The 16,305-nt window shown below is 36.5% G+C and overlaps 1 protein-coding gene and 1 pseudogene across 2 annotated transcripts in view; one reads left to right on the top strand and one right to left on the bottom strand.

Moving 5' to 3' along the window:
• Window positions 1-15,360, top strand: part of LOC131145223 (floral homeotic protein AGAMOUS-like) — a 29,102-nt gene extending 13,742 nt beyond the window's left edge. The window contains exons 7-10 of one of the 2 annotated variants that reach the window (XM_058094367.1): window positions 12,969-13,022; window positions 14,313-14,354; window positions 14,463-14,635; window positions 15,070-15,360. In XM_058094367.1, the coding sequence (XP_057950350.1) occupies window positions 12,969-13,022; window positions 14,313-14,354; window positions 14,463-14,612 (246 nt within the window). In that variant the 3' untranslated portion in view covers window positions 14,613-14,635; window positions 15,070-15,360. The remainder of the gene's footprint in view (window positions 1-12,968; window positions 13,023-14,312; window positions 14,355-14,462; window positions 14,636-15,069) is intronic. The other variant, XM_058094368.1, reaches the window with a different exon arrangement.
• Window positions 346-2,649, bottom strand: LOC131145222 (ruBisCO large subunit-binding protein subunit beta, chloroplastic-like; annotated as a pseudogene).
• Window positions 15,361-16,305: the final 945 nt, after the last annotated feature.

The raw sequence follows: 16,305 nt of genomic DNA, 5'->3' as shown, positions 1-16,305 counted from the left end.
ATGGTGGACTATGCCTTAGGGTCAGTCTCAAACGAAAAATCCAAAGAAAAAGAAAAAAAAAAAAAAATAGTTGAGGAGAAAGACAACAATTTATGCAAAACAAAAATGAGCTTGAAGTTTTATTTCTTAGGGTTCATTTGGTTTGTGGCATAAAAAATATTCTCATAGTATGACATTGTCGAAAATCTCATTTTTCATAATAGGATGTTTGTCTTATGAAATATTTCTATTTGGTTTGGGTTATAAGATTCTCTGGAATATACACAAAATTTCTGTCAATATTTTGTTCAATATTAAATCATAGGTATTTAAAAAAATGATCATTATATCTTTTGACATTTAAAATTTTTTTTTTTTCATGGGCAGGTTGCATTTTATTCTACACTCAAAAAATTCTTAAGATATCTGCAATTCTACATTCTTGCAATAGATGCCGTATCCCAGCACCCTATTCCTTGCTGAGATTTCAATTTCTAAGACGTTTCAACGACGAAGTATACAAAAATCAAGCCCCATTACCAGCGCATGATCAACCAAGGCTCCAACCATGCTCATTTTTTGCTCTCTAGATCTTTGCTCAACCCACTTCTTCAATAGCCGTATCCCGAACTGTCCATTGGGTTTCCAGCAGCCACAGGCTCGGGTTCTTTAATCTCAACCACCACACAATCTGACCTCATGAAAGTTTTAGCTACTGATGCGGCATGCTCCAGGCAACATCTCACCACCTTTGTTGGATCAATAATGCCAGCAGGCATTAGATCTTCATAATTTCCAGTTGCCGCATTGTATCCATATTTTGGATTGTCATTTGAAAGCACCTTCTCACTGACAGCACTTCCATTAACACCAGCATTCTTGGCAATTAACTTCAGAGGATAACTCAAAGCTCTCTTGACAATATCTGCTCCAACCTTCTCCTCACCATTATCAAGGTTGCCCTTGATGGCATCCACTTTGGAAGCAAGTCTCAGTAGGGTACATCCACCCCCAACTACAATACCTCCTCGACAGCAGCCTTTGTCGCATTTAACGCATCTTCAACCCTCAGTTTCTTTTCTTTCAGTTCAGTCTCAGTTTGTGCTCCAACCTGAATCACAGCAACACCGCCTGATAATTTTGCAATTCTTTCATTCAATTTTTCCTTCTCATAGTCTTGTTCTGCAACCTAAATAAGGTTTATAATTTGCGCAACTTGTTTTTTTACTGCTTCCTGAGTGCTTCCATCCCCAACAATTGTTGTAGCATCCTTGGTAAGCACTACCTTGGCAGCATGACCGAGGACTTCCTTTTCTGCTTTGTCTAAGGTAAGCCCCACTTCATCTCGGATCACAGTTCCTCCAGTCAAAATGGCAATATCATCAAGGTATAGGCTCTTGTGCTCTCCAAAACCAGGAGCTTTAAGTGCAGCGATTTTCAGTGCCCCTCCAAGCTTGTTAACCACTAGAGTAGCTAGAGCCTCCTGTTCCATGTCTTCTGCTATGATCAAAATTGGGTACCCACCTCTAATAGCATCTTCCAGAACGTTAATAAGATCACTTGCATTCGTTATTTTCTTGTCAACAAGAAGCAACTTGCAGTTCTTGTATTCAACTACCGTCTTCTTACTATCAGTGACGAAGTAAAACGAGATATAACCACGATCAAATTGCATCCCCTCAACAACGTAGAGGCTGTTCTCTGCACTTTTTCCCTCTTCAAGCACCACCACACCCTTCCGGCCCACATTGCTCATGGCTTCAGCTATCATATTTCCTATTTCATGGTTCCCTGCGCTAACTGCTGCAACATCTGCTAGTTCACTGTGTTGGGCTTTTGTGGAGCCTAGTTGTATTCAATCTCAATGATGATCCGACTTTTCTTTAATGAGAGATTTCTATCGTAAGGTTTAGTCCATGGAGAGAAGGCTTGGATTGAAAGGCTTACTCCTGCGCTAACTGCTGCACCATCTGCTAGTTCACTGTCTTCAACCTCCTTTGACATAAATTCAAGCTCAGACACTATAGCTTTTGCAGTTTTCTCAATGCCTCAGAGTGATTAGAACAGGGTTTGCACCAGCTGCTACCACCTTCACACCTTCCGCAATAAGACCTTGGGCAAGCACATTAGATGTTGTTGTGAACAGGGTTTGCACCAGCTGCTACCACCTTCACACCTTCCGCCATAAGACCTTGGGCAAGCACATCAGATGTTGTTGTCCCATCCCCAGCCAAGTCATTTGTCTTGGCAGCTGCTTGCCTCACTAACTTTGCACCTATGTTCTCAACTGGGTCCTCCTATTAAACCTCTTTGGCCACTGTCACGCCATCATTTACAATTTTGGGCGAACCATACTTGGTCTCTATAATGACATTACGACCTTTTGGACCAGGAGTGACTCCTACTAGATCTGCAAGCTTGTTCATACCACTTTGCAGCTTCTTAATAGCAGTTCCATCCTTGTTGAAATGCAAATCCTTTGCCATAGCACTAATCTTGGGAGTACACGTTCTCCTTAGAATCACGTTACTTTTCCTACCAAACGAGCTTGAAGAAATGGAAGCAAAAGATGACAACTTGTTCGAAGAAGTTGTGAGTTTCTTATCCGCAACATGACCACGGGGCAGCCAAGGATCCAACTGAAGACATGGCTTTAAAAGCATACACCATCTAAACCGATGAAGAAGAGTAGTCGGCAAGAGAGTCATTTTACCTTTGACATGTGTGTCACAAATGTTTGAAGAATAATTGTATTTTTAACACTAAACCTATGAAGAAAATGTGCTTAATTAAATTTATATCGATCGATAGTTACTTTTTATCCAATAAAATGAAAAGTCCAATCTAAATATATGAAAAGTTAGGTGAAAAATAAAAGAAATAGACAGCAAAAAAAAAAATGTCAATATGCCACTTTTGGGCATTTGATAGTTACCTGATCGACTTGCCCCATCAGGCAGTTGACCAACCTCTTCAGGTGGTTAACTGTCTAGTGAAAATTTGAATTTTTTTAACGGATAAATTTTTTAAAGGAACTACAGGCAAGAAGCTCAGATCCTTCTAAATGACAGAGAAGAAAATAGAGGGGAGAGGTGGGTAAAATCACTCTCCTAAATCATAACAAGTACAGGAAAATTCTTCCCAATCAAGATGGGACAAAAGGGAATTGGACGTAGTCCAAAGATATAAATTTGATAGACATTTATTGTGCACTTTCGTGGTTGTGGAGTAGTTTTCCTTGAAAATCTTTTCATTCCATTCCTTCCATATATTCCCAATAGATGATTGCCGGAATAGTTGCTTTCAACCTTTTAGAAAACCCTTTGAGCTTCGAAAAATTCCATACTAAAAACATTGATTTTAGGGTGTTCAACATGACCATGTGGCTACTAATTTTCTGACACACAATAGCCCAATTTTACTTGCTAAAGGGACAATATTGTATGAAAATGTGGTCGATCGAGTCCTGCACTTTCCTTCTTACGTAAGATACAGATTGAGGCCATCCTCCAACCTCTTTTTTCTAGATTGTCAATTGTTAGAATTTTATTGTTAGTTGCAAGCTAGTAGAAGATGCTTACCTTTGAAGGGGTGAAAGCTGTTTGTATGGGATTCTAAGATTGTTGCAAGTTGATTGTAAAGGTTGAATACCATGAAGGCTTGAGATGCAGTGAGGGTTATGCAGTGAGGGTTTAGGAACTCGAATATTTTCTCCCCCTATTTATGTTTGCATTGTAAATAAATTTAAGCAACTCCATGACTTTATTGATCTCCTTACCCCTGGTGTGTCTGTCGAATGTTAATTCCCAAAAAGGCCTGTTGTTAGGGAATCTCGATAAATCAACCACCTTAGCATCCTTTTGACTAGCCACTTGGAAAAGGCTCAAAAAGAGTTCCTAAAGAACTTCTTTTTTGGCCCATTTATCCAAAAAAAATTTTGTTTTACTCCCGTCTCTGACATTGATCTTCATGTGTTCCCTATTGATAGGTTGCAGTTTATTGAAATTTTTACAAAGACCCCAACTTGTGCTTTTGCCATTAGACTTTGGGTACCAATATGCAATGTCGTACCTCTGCTTAATATTGATCACCACTTTCTAGAGAGCTTCATCGTCCCCTGCTATACCTCTATATCCATTTCCCCACAAGAGCATTGTTCATGATTTTTAATTGTTTGATTCCAAGATCACTTTGCTGTTTTTTTTTTTTTTTTTTTGAGTAATCGAGCTCCATTTGGCGAGGGGATATTTTAAGCTCTCCTCTGTTCCCCTCCATAAGAAGTTCCTTTGAATTCTTTTTATAGCTTGAATCACATTTTTTGGAATGGAAAATATAGACATATAGTAAATGGATTGATTAGAAAGCACAAAGTTTTAAAAGGTCAGTCTTTCCTGCCAAAGAAATGAACTTTGATTTCCAAAAGGCCAGCTTGCTCTCCATCTTTTCTACCACTGGGTCCCAAATGTGTGTCAAGGTTGATTTGGCTCCAAGATGGAGAGATGTGGGGAAGAAATCTAGTTTGCACTTGAGAATTCTTGCTTTTCACTTTGCTCCTTCAACTCCTCCAATTAGGAAGATGTAATTCTTGTATAGATTAACTTTTAGGCCCACTACTGCCTTGGAATAGAGAATGATAGCCCATAAATTTTTGACTTCTGAGGAGGAATTTCTATAGAGGACTAGAGTATCATATGCAAAAAGAAAATGATATAATGTGGTAGAATGAGATGGATTGTGAAGATTGACTCCCTTGAAGATACCGATAGCCAAACCTCTACTTTTTATCTGAGAAAGAGTTTCCATTGCAATAACAAAGAGAAAATGAGACAGTAGGTCTCCTTCTCTCAAGCCCCTTGAGCTCTTAAAGAAACAGGTTGCCTTTCCATTAACCAACACCAAGAAAGAAATCAATGGGATGCACCACTTAATCTAGATCTATTTTTCTCCAAATCCCATGATTCTAAGAATGTTAATAAGGCATTTCCAATTGACGTGATCAATGACTTTTTCAAGATCAAGCTTTCATACAACTTTTGGTCTTGTTTTTTCACAGGAAGTCTATTTCCTCATTTACAATCAAAGCTGTTTTGAGAATATTTCTTTCTGAAACAAAGGCCATTGTCTTCTTGGAGATGAGTGATGGTAAAACCTCTTTAAGTTTGCTGGAAAGAACTTTTGTAAGGATTTTGTCAAAAAATACCAGTGAGGCTTATTGATCTGAGATCTTTGATGTTTTCGGAACTACCCTTCTTTTGGATAGTGACAATGAAGGTGGCGTTTCTACTTTTTCCAAATCTTTCTTCAGTGTGAAATTCCTTAAAAGCCACCATGAAGTCATCTTTTAAGAATCATAAACATTTATGAATAAAGGAGACGGTGAACCTGTTTGGGTCAGGTGATTTATCCCCAGTCAATGATGAGATGGCTTTCCTTATCGTGCATTATGAGAAGGGACTTTTGGGATCTTCCTTTTGTCGGCTTAGTAAAGAAACAATCCCATCCCCCTTTAATCTAGGCCTCCATCCACAGGGCTTTTGAAGGAGGTCATGAAAATATTTTGAGATCTCAAAATTTATTTCTTCTTGGTTTGTGTATACCTTGCTTTGGATAATCAGACTTGTGATAAAACATATATATTTTGAAGTTTCTTTCCACATGTCGACCCTAACTTAAATTCTACTCTATATCTTGCTTCATAAAATGAGACAATATTTTCTACAAATAACAAATTATAAATAACCTCATTTTTGGATATTCATAATAAGTTCAACCCTCACTAATGCAAAAAGATAAAAGAAAAAAAGTATGCCCTCGATTTGTACATATTGTGATTGGATATTCCCTAGACTCTCAACACAGGTATCCTATTGTATCTTTCTAAAAAAAAAATCCACCATATAACATACCTAGCTACCTTATTGTAGTTTTCTTTAAGTCAATAAAAACTGTGTACAAAGCCCCTTTTCTTTTCTTAACTTTTTCCTTGATATTATTAATAAATATTAAGTTCTTGTAGTTGATTTCACAAGAATAAAACCAAGCTAACTTTTTGAAACCCTCATTTCTAACCTTCAGTTACCTTTTCCAGAACCTAAAGATTCATTATGACTAAAAAGTTTAATTCTATGATAGTTATTATAAATATTTACAAATGGCTCCTAAAAGAAAGAGTTGTTTTATTTCACGGTATTTATTATCATTTAAATTCTCCATCCAAATTGTCATCAACCTAGAAATCTAGCGATAACACAATTGGAGTCTTTAACAATAAAACCAAGATAACACATACAATTTCTTTCTCCTCACTACAATATGTCTTCTCCTAGAGTATGCTAGTGGTTGATTTTTTTTTTCTACAACTATGCTAGATTTCTCATTATTTCTGCTCATTCTATCAGTTTTTTGTGCTTCATAGCCCTTGTATATTACCAGTTCATACATTCTTTCATCTAATAAAGTTCTTTGCCTTCCCTTTCACTAAAAAAGATAAAAGTGTTAGAGGTAGTCGACTTGAAGTGGAGAAATTTGATGAAAAAAGAACAAAACTGTGGAGGCTAATTGCTCTTAATCTCTTGGTAAAACTTGGAAGCACAATGCTCTAATTGGTAAAAAGAAAAGGCTAGAAATATTGTCTAATGATGATTGGAAGGTCAAAGGTATTTCTACATCCTACTTGTATTTATCAGACAATATCATGTTCAATGTTAGAAGAAGTGAAGATACCACTAATTTTTAGGAAATGTCGAAAAGATTATGTCAATCCAAGTCTTGTTTGAAATGGTTTTCCTAGAAGAAGAATTTATATTCCTGTAAGATAAAATTGTTCACCAAGGTCTTTGATTATTTGAATGCCTTTAGTGACATCCTAAGTCAACTAATTAAAGATCATTGGCATGAGATTAAAAAATGAAGACAAAATGATTAATTTGGTATATACACTGTCAAATAGTTACAATAGTCAAATCATGAACTTGAATTATTCCAAAAAAAAAAAGAAAAAGCTAAGTAGGATGATGTAATTGCCAGTAAGCCTTAGAGGATTGCACCTACAAAAAGTGTTGAGTTTGGTAGAAATGAAGTCCTTACTATTAGAGGACTATTAAGTGTATGCATGACAACATCAAGAAGCCATTAAAAGTCAAGACACTATACTTGTTTGTTGAAAGTATGAAAGGCATGTGAAGAAGGAATGGTGACGTGGAAAGAATGAGGACAATTACATAGAGTTGAAGCCTCTGGCTTGAGTTTGTATTTTTTAGTTTTTGAATATATTTCAGTGTTTACCTTCTCAAAAAAATAAAATAAAATAAAAAATACATAGAGTTGAAGCAAGTGAAGTACAAAAAAAAAAAAACCTTTGTGTCTTTGCTAGTGATCATGAACTCTACAATTTCCATAAAGATTCAATTATTTATGATAGTAGTGCACTTGTCATATATGCTAACATAAATCATGGTTAGAATTTGATGATAAGCATGAGGATAATTTTGGGATAGTAGAGAATAACTCAATTTTAAAGTGGCAAGAATTGTAGTATCTATATCAAAATGTATATGATGGTGCTTTGTAAACCTTTTAAAATGTTATGTATATTACAGACTTGAAAGAAAAAATAATTTTTCTTTTAAAATTAGATTTAAGAGGTTATAAGTTGGCAAAATGAAAGCATCAAAACATTAGAGGGTACACTTTTTTTTCAATAAAAGAGGGTGGCACTTTCTTTATTTATTAGAAAGCCTTTCTCTTATGGTGGAGGAATATCGTGTTTCTAGCAAAACAAGTTACAAACAGATAAAAACAAAATGTAACCAAATGAAAGGAAGACAAAACGACACATTAGACTCTTAAATTAAGAAAACCAATTTTGTCAAGGCATATCATGCCTCTAACTAGATGAGGTAAAGAAGTAAACTCCAGGTATCTCATAGCGGTGCCTTCCTCTCCTTGATGAGCCAAGAAGTCCACAACTTTATTTCCTTCTTTGAATGGGTGAGCAATGGTGAAATTAATCACGGAAAGAACCTCAAGAAGCTCTTCCCAAACATCTCAAAAATACCATACCATGCATCTTTAAGAACAAACCCAATCGACCACTACATTAAAATCACATTCAATCTCCATATTCATATAACCCATTTCATTGCACATCCGCACTCCCTCCGTTAGGGCCCTAAGTTAGTCTTTATTATTAGTGGCATAGCCAAAGATTGAAGAATAAGCACCCAGGAAAGCCCCGCTACAATCACGATTCACACCACCCTCTCCACATGTCCCTGGGTTTCCATGGCAACTACCTGTTACGTTCAACTTTACAAACCCAACTTGAGGGTTCCCCCACCTACAAGCACAAGGAGTTCGTGCCTTTGGAGTGATAATTGGAATCTCAAGAGCACTTAGAACTTTGCTATCCTAAGTGGAAAGGGATCCGCTTGATCTCATATTCTCCAAAAGTCTCCTAATCCAAACCTTGATTGCCAACCAAACTTCTTCAGCCGATTCCTTAGCACCTTCCATTCTGACTCTACATCGACGCACTCAAAGTCTTCAAGTTATTAAACTTCGAAAGATAACAATGATTACACCCCTTTGAGTCGATTTCTTAGCATACATAAACCGGTGTTGAACACAACAAATCTAAGAAACTGCATTTGTACAAGGAGCCCCAAGGTTATAGCGGCAAATTCCCAAACCTTCACAGCAATCTCGCTCAAGCAAAGCACATGATTCAAGGCTTTCGTTTGCCCCAACTCGCAATAGTTACACCCAGAAGCAAGAGCGATTCCCAAGGATTGAACTTTCTCATCTAACGACAAGCTGTCAAAATGAGCTTTCCAAGCACATATCCTGATTTTCTTTGGCAAGAGATTGTACCACAACTAATCTATATCCCTTATATGTAGCCCTTTGACTCTAATTAAATCCCATGCACTTAACGACGTGAAGTTTCTTTTATCATTGAGTTTCCAAATTAGAATATCCTCACTTGGTCTCCCACAAGCAATATTCTGTATGACTTGTTCAGTTTTGTCATTACCAATCAACTCCACTAAGTGCTGCCTATCCCAGGAACCATCTACCGTCACATCTTTAATATTAAGCAGAGGGTTTTGAATATTGATAAATTGCAAACAAAGCAAGCCACTAGCCAACCAATTATCAAATCAAAATGAATCCTGCCATACTTTACCTTCAGCTGCACGTTCTCCATCACTTGAGGTAAGATCCGAATGACTAATTTCCAAAATCAAGAACTTGAGTCTTTAGAAACAACCATGGAGATATGTCCTTGTTTCACATATTTAGCATGGAAGAATTTTGTCCAAAGATTGTCTAAAGTCATGAGCCTCCATGCAAATTTCATATGTAGAGATTTTTGAACTTCACCAAAATCACGAATACCTAATCCACCCTCACTAGCGGGCTTGCACAGATTAGACCATGAACACCATTTCATTTTCAGCTATCTATTTATCTCACCCCAAAAGAAAGTTGAGAGGATAGAATTCATTTTCTTGTGGACTGCATTCAGAATGTCTAATACCGCCAACAAATGAGTTGCCATACAAGTGAGAACATGCTTTAAAAGATATAGATGACCGCCTTGCGAGAGCAGCTTTAGCTTCCACCCCGCCACCTTACTTTTTATTTTTTGAACCAATGGGTCCAAGGATCTAATCGTAAAGTGCCCAGAAACAAGTGGGAAACCTAAGTAAGTAACCGGGAAAACACCCTCGACAAATTTCATTAATCTTATTAGGCTCCGCCTCTGCCACATTGGAATTTTCTTTGAAAAGAAGATAGCCATTTTTTCTTTGCTAGTCATTTGGCCAGACCACTGCTCATAGATACCCAAAACTTTAATAAGACGCCGCATGGATTGTTTCTCCCCATTAAGAAAAATCAAAATGTCATCTGCATAGAGTAAATATGAAATCAAAGGATACCCAAAAGGGTGAGAAAAACAGCCAATACCCCCCTCCTCGAAGTTTTCTGTAGTAATCGAGATAAAACCTCCTCCATAACAATAAAAAGATAGGGCGATAATGGGTCTCCCTGCCTTAAGCCTCAGGTAGGTTTGAAGAATCCTTTGCAAGAGCCATTCATCATAATGGAAAACTAAGGAGCTCCAACACATTTACCCACCAACTTACAAAAATTTGAAAAGAAACCAAAACCTCTAACACCCGAAGCAAAAAATCCTAGTGGACCCGATCATCAGCCTTTTCCATATTAATTTTGACCATAATATTACCACCTATATTTTTTTTGTTCAAGGAGTACACCATCTCTTGAGCATGAGTAATATTTTCAAATATACTTTGGCCTAGCATGAACACCCCTTGCGCTGGCGACATTATTCGGGTAAGTAAACCAACCATGTGTTATACAATAATCTTAGAAAAAATCTTGTAAGCAACAGAACAAAGACTAATGGGGCAGAACTTATCAAAACTTTTTGGATCCTGCACCTTCGGAATAAGCACTATATAAGAAGAGAAATAAACCTTGGTAGATTAGTGCCATTAAAGAAATCCTTGGCAGCCTCTAATACGTCTTATTTAACCACATCCCAACATGAAATATAAAAAGCCGATTGAGCTGAAAGCATCAAAACGTTGGCTACTAATTTTAGGAATGGAAAAAAGTGCAGCTTTTACCTCTTCCATTGACGGATCTTGACAAAGAAGCTCATTTTCCTCTTCAGTAATAACCTTCTCTAGCATGATTGATAAGTCAACCACTTCATAAGTTCTTGTTTTTGTTAAAAAATCCTGAGAGTAAGAAGTTGCCGCTAGATGAATGCTCTCTGGTGAGTTTAACACACTCCCATTCGCAAGATTCATGTTAGAAATTATAGAATTCTAACTTCTTTGCTTTACCACCGCATGAAAAAAAATTTGAATTTTGGTCCCCTTCTTTAAGCCAATCTTATCTCCTCCCTTTGTTCCCATATTTCCAGTTCTAACTTGGTGAGAAGATATTCCATTTCAATGCTCAAGTCAGAATCACATAGCATTTGACTTTCTAAGACCTCCAAATGTTCCTTGAGGTCCTTAATATTCTAATCTACACGCCCAAAAACCAGCATATTCCATGCTCTAAGAGCAATTTTGTTTTTTTTACAATTTGGCTACAAGCTTCAAAATACCGTGGGCATAAACCAGCTCAACCCACGCCTTCGTCACATAGTCAATAAAAGAATCATGTGAACACCACATATTTTGAAAATGAAAAGGTGATGAGCCATACCTCATCTCCAATTTGTCAAAATGGATAACCATACGACTACGATCTGATGACTTCCTCGTTAGATACTCCAAATGAGCATTAGGGAAGGTGTTAGAGAAAATCATATTCATAACCGCTCTATTAAGCCTTGCCCAACTACGAGAGTGACCTTTTTAACCATTACACCATGAGAACCTCCTCCCACTAAAAGACATTTCCATGAGTCCCCAGTTATTGGAACAAGAATTGAACTCATCCATGGCTCCAATTGGTCGTGCATTACCTCTAATCCTCTCCCCATCCTCTCTAATCATGTTAAAATCACCCACCACAATCCAAGCGTGATCGTCAAGTTGTGAATCCTCTAAAGCTTGCCATAACTCCCTGTGTTCATTCTAAGTACACTTTGCATAAATGAAAGAAATAAAAAATTTCTTGTTACCTAAAATAACCAGCCAGTAATTATTCGATTATTCATACAAACCATCTCAAAATTTAAGTCTTCTCTCCAAAATACCCACAACTTACCTCTCACATCGCCATTACTATAGCAGTTAAGAAGCAGTATCTGGTTAGCCAGCTGGGACATCCAGGTATCCTCCAAGAACGACTCAACAATAGCTACAATACCAACTTGGTGACGTCTAACTAAATCTTTCAACCTCCTCCTCGATCTTCCCAAACCTCTTACATTCCATAACATTGTATCAATCATGGATTAAATTTTTAGGGGCGAGTAAGAACCCGTTGAGAATGACACACACCTTGTCCTCGCTAGTCCTTCAATGATGCCACAGAAACTTGTAAATTTGAATCAGAATCATAATTTTTTTTCTTACTCAATGATTGTATAGGTCTATCAGTATCATGGTCTGATGTATAAATAGGCTAAGTTGTCTAATCTAACTTTGGGAGTTGAACACACTCTAATTCTAAAACTTCAGATACTACCTCCATGTTCCCCCCTGGACCACCTTGCCCCCACCAGGTTCTCATGCACTCCCATCATCTCCTCCTCCACACGTGCACAAATCAAGGTTTGGTAAGGATACACTTATCATGATGTAGCACTCTTGAGTTTGAAACTTGTACAACGTAACCAACACCATAGATGGTAAAAATTTTGTGTGGTTAAAGTGCATAGGATAAACAACACTTTCCAAAAAGAGAAATGAATGGTGATGGAGGCTAATAAGCATATCAAATATTTGCTTGAAGAAATGAGATATGATATTTCCAAAATAGAAGGTTGGTCACTTAAATCTTCTCTATGTTTCGAGCCAAGGTAAAACTTTGTGGTATGGTAAGGTAGAATCAAGGTGGAGATTGCAAGATTGGTAGATGGTGGCACCGTGTGGGCATGAGATAGAGATTTGTTGGACTTGTCTCAAACTAGTTGTAATTAGAGGAAAAAAAAAGAAAAAGAAAAGGAAAAAACATGAGAATGTAGAAGGTCATATTTAAATTGCATGGAGCATCTTATGTATTATGTGAGTTTTAACGATTTTTGCACAGATGGTTATTGGTATATTTTGAAGGTCACATCTTTGCTACATTTTCAGACTTGGTTTATGTGTGCGAGCTCCTCATTTTCTTTTTCGAAGACTAAGCTTGACTTTAAACTTCCAAGTTTACATAAACTGCTGGCTTCTCCCCAAGACATACATGGTTACCCTTGTGTATTTCAAAAGACATTCTCTTGGCTATGTAAAAGCTATGTGGATTATAATGTACAACTCCTTGGCCATTATGCATGTTAGGTCAGTAAAAGGAAGAGGTATCTCATGGCCATTCCCAAGGTACAAGTGTACAATGTAAGTTCAAGTCAAAATGTCAGTCTTGCAAGGGTTTCACATGCATTCTTTCTCTTTTCCTTCTCAATTTAGAAAGGCCGGGTGGGATTTTTAGTTCTTTTTACAATTCTTGGATAGGGAAGTGTTATGTTCTCATCTAATTTCTCTTCAACTTATTAGAGAATTTACCCTACCTAGATTTTCAAAGATTGATGTAGGCTCAGTGCCAAATCATATAAATTCATTCCATTTCATTATTCTCTTTTCTTTTATTTTTCAAAATTTTAGCTTATGCCTTTGCTGACTGTAATGCGGCTGGTCCCTGTCGCCAACATAGGCAGCTAGAATATGAAAGGGACAAAAAAAAAAAAAAAATCTCAACCCAAGCAATGAATCATTAGGATTAGCACTGTTAAAGAAGTATAAAACTATTCAAAGGGCCAAATCCAACACGTTTAAATATTAAGATGAATTGATTCTTTTAAATGTAGAATTTGAATCTTAATGTCCTATTCTTGTAAATAAATATAATTATACATAACAAGGCATGGTGGATTTTTTTTTTATCGAATCTTTAATTTTAATTGCTTATCAAGTATGGGGATGTGCTAGGCATATATTAAAATTTTTAGAAGTGGACCTAGTAAGGTTAAACTTTTAGGTGAATTGGTTCTTTGATATATCATAGAGTATAGCGCATCATCAAGTCTTCATAATGATGATCGATAATTCCACTATTTTTTTACGCTACAATTGAAAGTAGGAGTCCAGTTCCGTGAATCCACTAACACAAGCACAACCTATAAATCGTCTATCCAATCAGTCTATTTGTTGATACAAAACTTTTTTTTTTTTTTTTTTTCCTGCAGCATGGTTTCCTTGTGCAAACAGGCTTCTTTTGTTTTTGTTTTTTGTGTTTTTTTTTAAACCCTTTTTAAAAGGTGAGAAAAATTATTGTTCTAGTTTATGAGGCGTACTGAAGAGAAAGAAACAAAACAGAAGACAGCAAGAGAAAACAGAAGTTCACAGATTGTTTTTGCAAGCTAAAACTTAATATTTATTAAGCATACAAGTGTATGAATTCAAAAGGAGGAACGAATGTGTACCTGCTTCTACATGTTCTTTGTACAATGGAAGTTGCTTCTTGTTGTGCTTTGTGCTTTGTGCATTAACACTTATAATCCCCGGCAGTCCTTTCTAATGTGGAAGCTATAAGGAAGTTCTGTGTGTGTTTGAATTTTAGTTCAAATATTTCTAGTAACTCGCTGATGTTGTCGTGTGTTTTAATGGCAAAAAATACATTCATTACAGGAAATCGATCTGGGCAATAATAACCAATATCTGCGAGCAAAGGTCTCTCTCTCTCTCTCTCTCTCTCTCTCTCTCTCTCTCTCTCTCTCTCTCTCTCTGTTGTTCCTATTGTATTGTAACTGTATGGGAGTCTGTAAATGGTGTACATAGATTGCTGAGACAGAGAGGAGCCAACAACAAATAAGCTTAATGCCTGGAGGGCCTAATTTTGAGCTCCTGCCATCTCAACCATTTGACTCGCGAAACTACTTCCAAGTAAATGCACTGCAGCCCACTACTCATAGTCAGTATCCTCGCTAGGACCAAATGACCCTTCAATTAGTGTAAGATTCTCCTTTCTCCCATTTTGTTTACATACAACATCAATTAGTATTAGAATGTCAAGTTGTTGACACCGTTCCTCCATAATAAGTCAAATCCATTAAAACATGATACTAATTTCCTATCCTGCGACCCCAAATTACACCCTCAAATAGAATGGGATTTTTCTCATGTTATAGTGTTAGTTAAAGAGTGATATGGTGGAGGACACTGCGGCATGTCATCTTTGTAACATAGTTCTATATCAATAACAGGGGAAAAGTATAAAATTTGATGAAGCAATTCACATTTTATAGTACTTCTTGTTGTGGTTGTAGTACTACTCCAGTCAATATAATTGAACATTGGACCATGTGGCTTAATTTGAGTACTATGACTGAATGGTTACATTTGAAAAATGACTGTCTAATATATATTTGTTTTGACGTCTGGGCAGGTAATTTGCTCGAATGGACCAGTAACTCCTATTTTTATTTTTCTATTGGGGAAGGGGCTCTGTGATTCTAGTATTTTACCATATCCATATGAAACTTTTAGTGTATCTTGACATTCTAAGAAGCAGTTATCAACAATATTGCTCAAGTGAATAGCCTCGGTTCGATTCTCTTTCACTAGTAGTGGCTATATATGTAGTAGGAGTTAAGACTACTCTTATGCTGTCAGAGAATTATCCTTTCACGGGATGCTTCATAAATATGCTATATCCACCAGATGCATACTACATTTATATCTTGTGGTCTGTGTTATTTCTTCTACCTTATTCTCCTTGTTGTATGAGCTTGCATGTAGATTTTATGCATTATTAGTTTGTTTCATGTCCTTGAATCAAAATCATCCAATGGAATGTAGGGTTTAAAAGAACGTGTAATGGTTAGGTGCTAATCCCCGCTGTTCTCAGACCAGCACGTTCTCAAGGTTGAGACCTGAGAGACAAACCTGTCAACCCACATAGTTAATTTATGGAATTTATTAATAGTTATACATGTCGATTTGTGCCACATTTCATAAAATGAGTTGACGATGGGTGCTTATATATGGTTGAGCCCAAGGCTAATGTTTTTGGATTAAGTTAATGTTCACCCATGTATATTAAGTTCGCCCATAAGGACTCTCTCGGTCCTACAATAAGCTTTGATCTAGTTCTGCTCTTGTTAGTCTAGCTCCTAGCTTAGTTCATTTGATTATTTTTTTTTTCTTTTTAGTAAATTTTCTTTATTATCTCTAAAAAAATAGTTAAAGAAGGTTTTTTTTTTTTACCTAATTAATGTTAACTATTTGACCCAAAAACTCCTATTAATTCTATTGCAATCAAAGATTAGAAATTCTCTGTCTATGGAATTCACTCCTTGTTATAGTTTTGTTCTAGTTGTTACAAAGGTTTTTTAAACAATATAAGCTATGTGATATTTGGTTTGCTGGACATAATAGGGTAGGAAGGGAATGATGGAAGAAAAAATATGATCAATTCAATTTCATCCTATCCAATTTGATTTTATTTTTTCCAATTATATTTCTTTCCTATGTACTAAGCATGATATTTAGGTTTTATATCAAAATGATTATTTGACATTAATTATCTAATCTAAGCCCTTCTCAAGCCTTTTAAACCTTGCTGAAAAAATTATAAGCAAGAAAATTATATCTTTCCCTAGTGTAGACGGTCTGTACAAAA

This window comes from Malania oleifera, chromosome 12 (genome assembly GCF_029873635.1).
Source record: "Malania oleifera isolate guangnan ecotype guangnan chromosome 12, ASM2987363v1, whole genome shotgun sequence".
Lineage (NCBI taxonomy): Eukaryota > Viridiplantae > Streptophyta > Magnoliopsida > Santalales > Ximeniaceae > Malania > Malania oleifera.
Note: the sequence above shows the minus strand (reverse complement) of the source record. Positions and strands in the feature narration are given on the sequence as shown.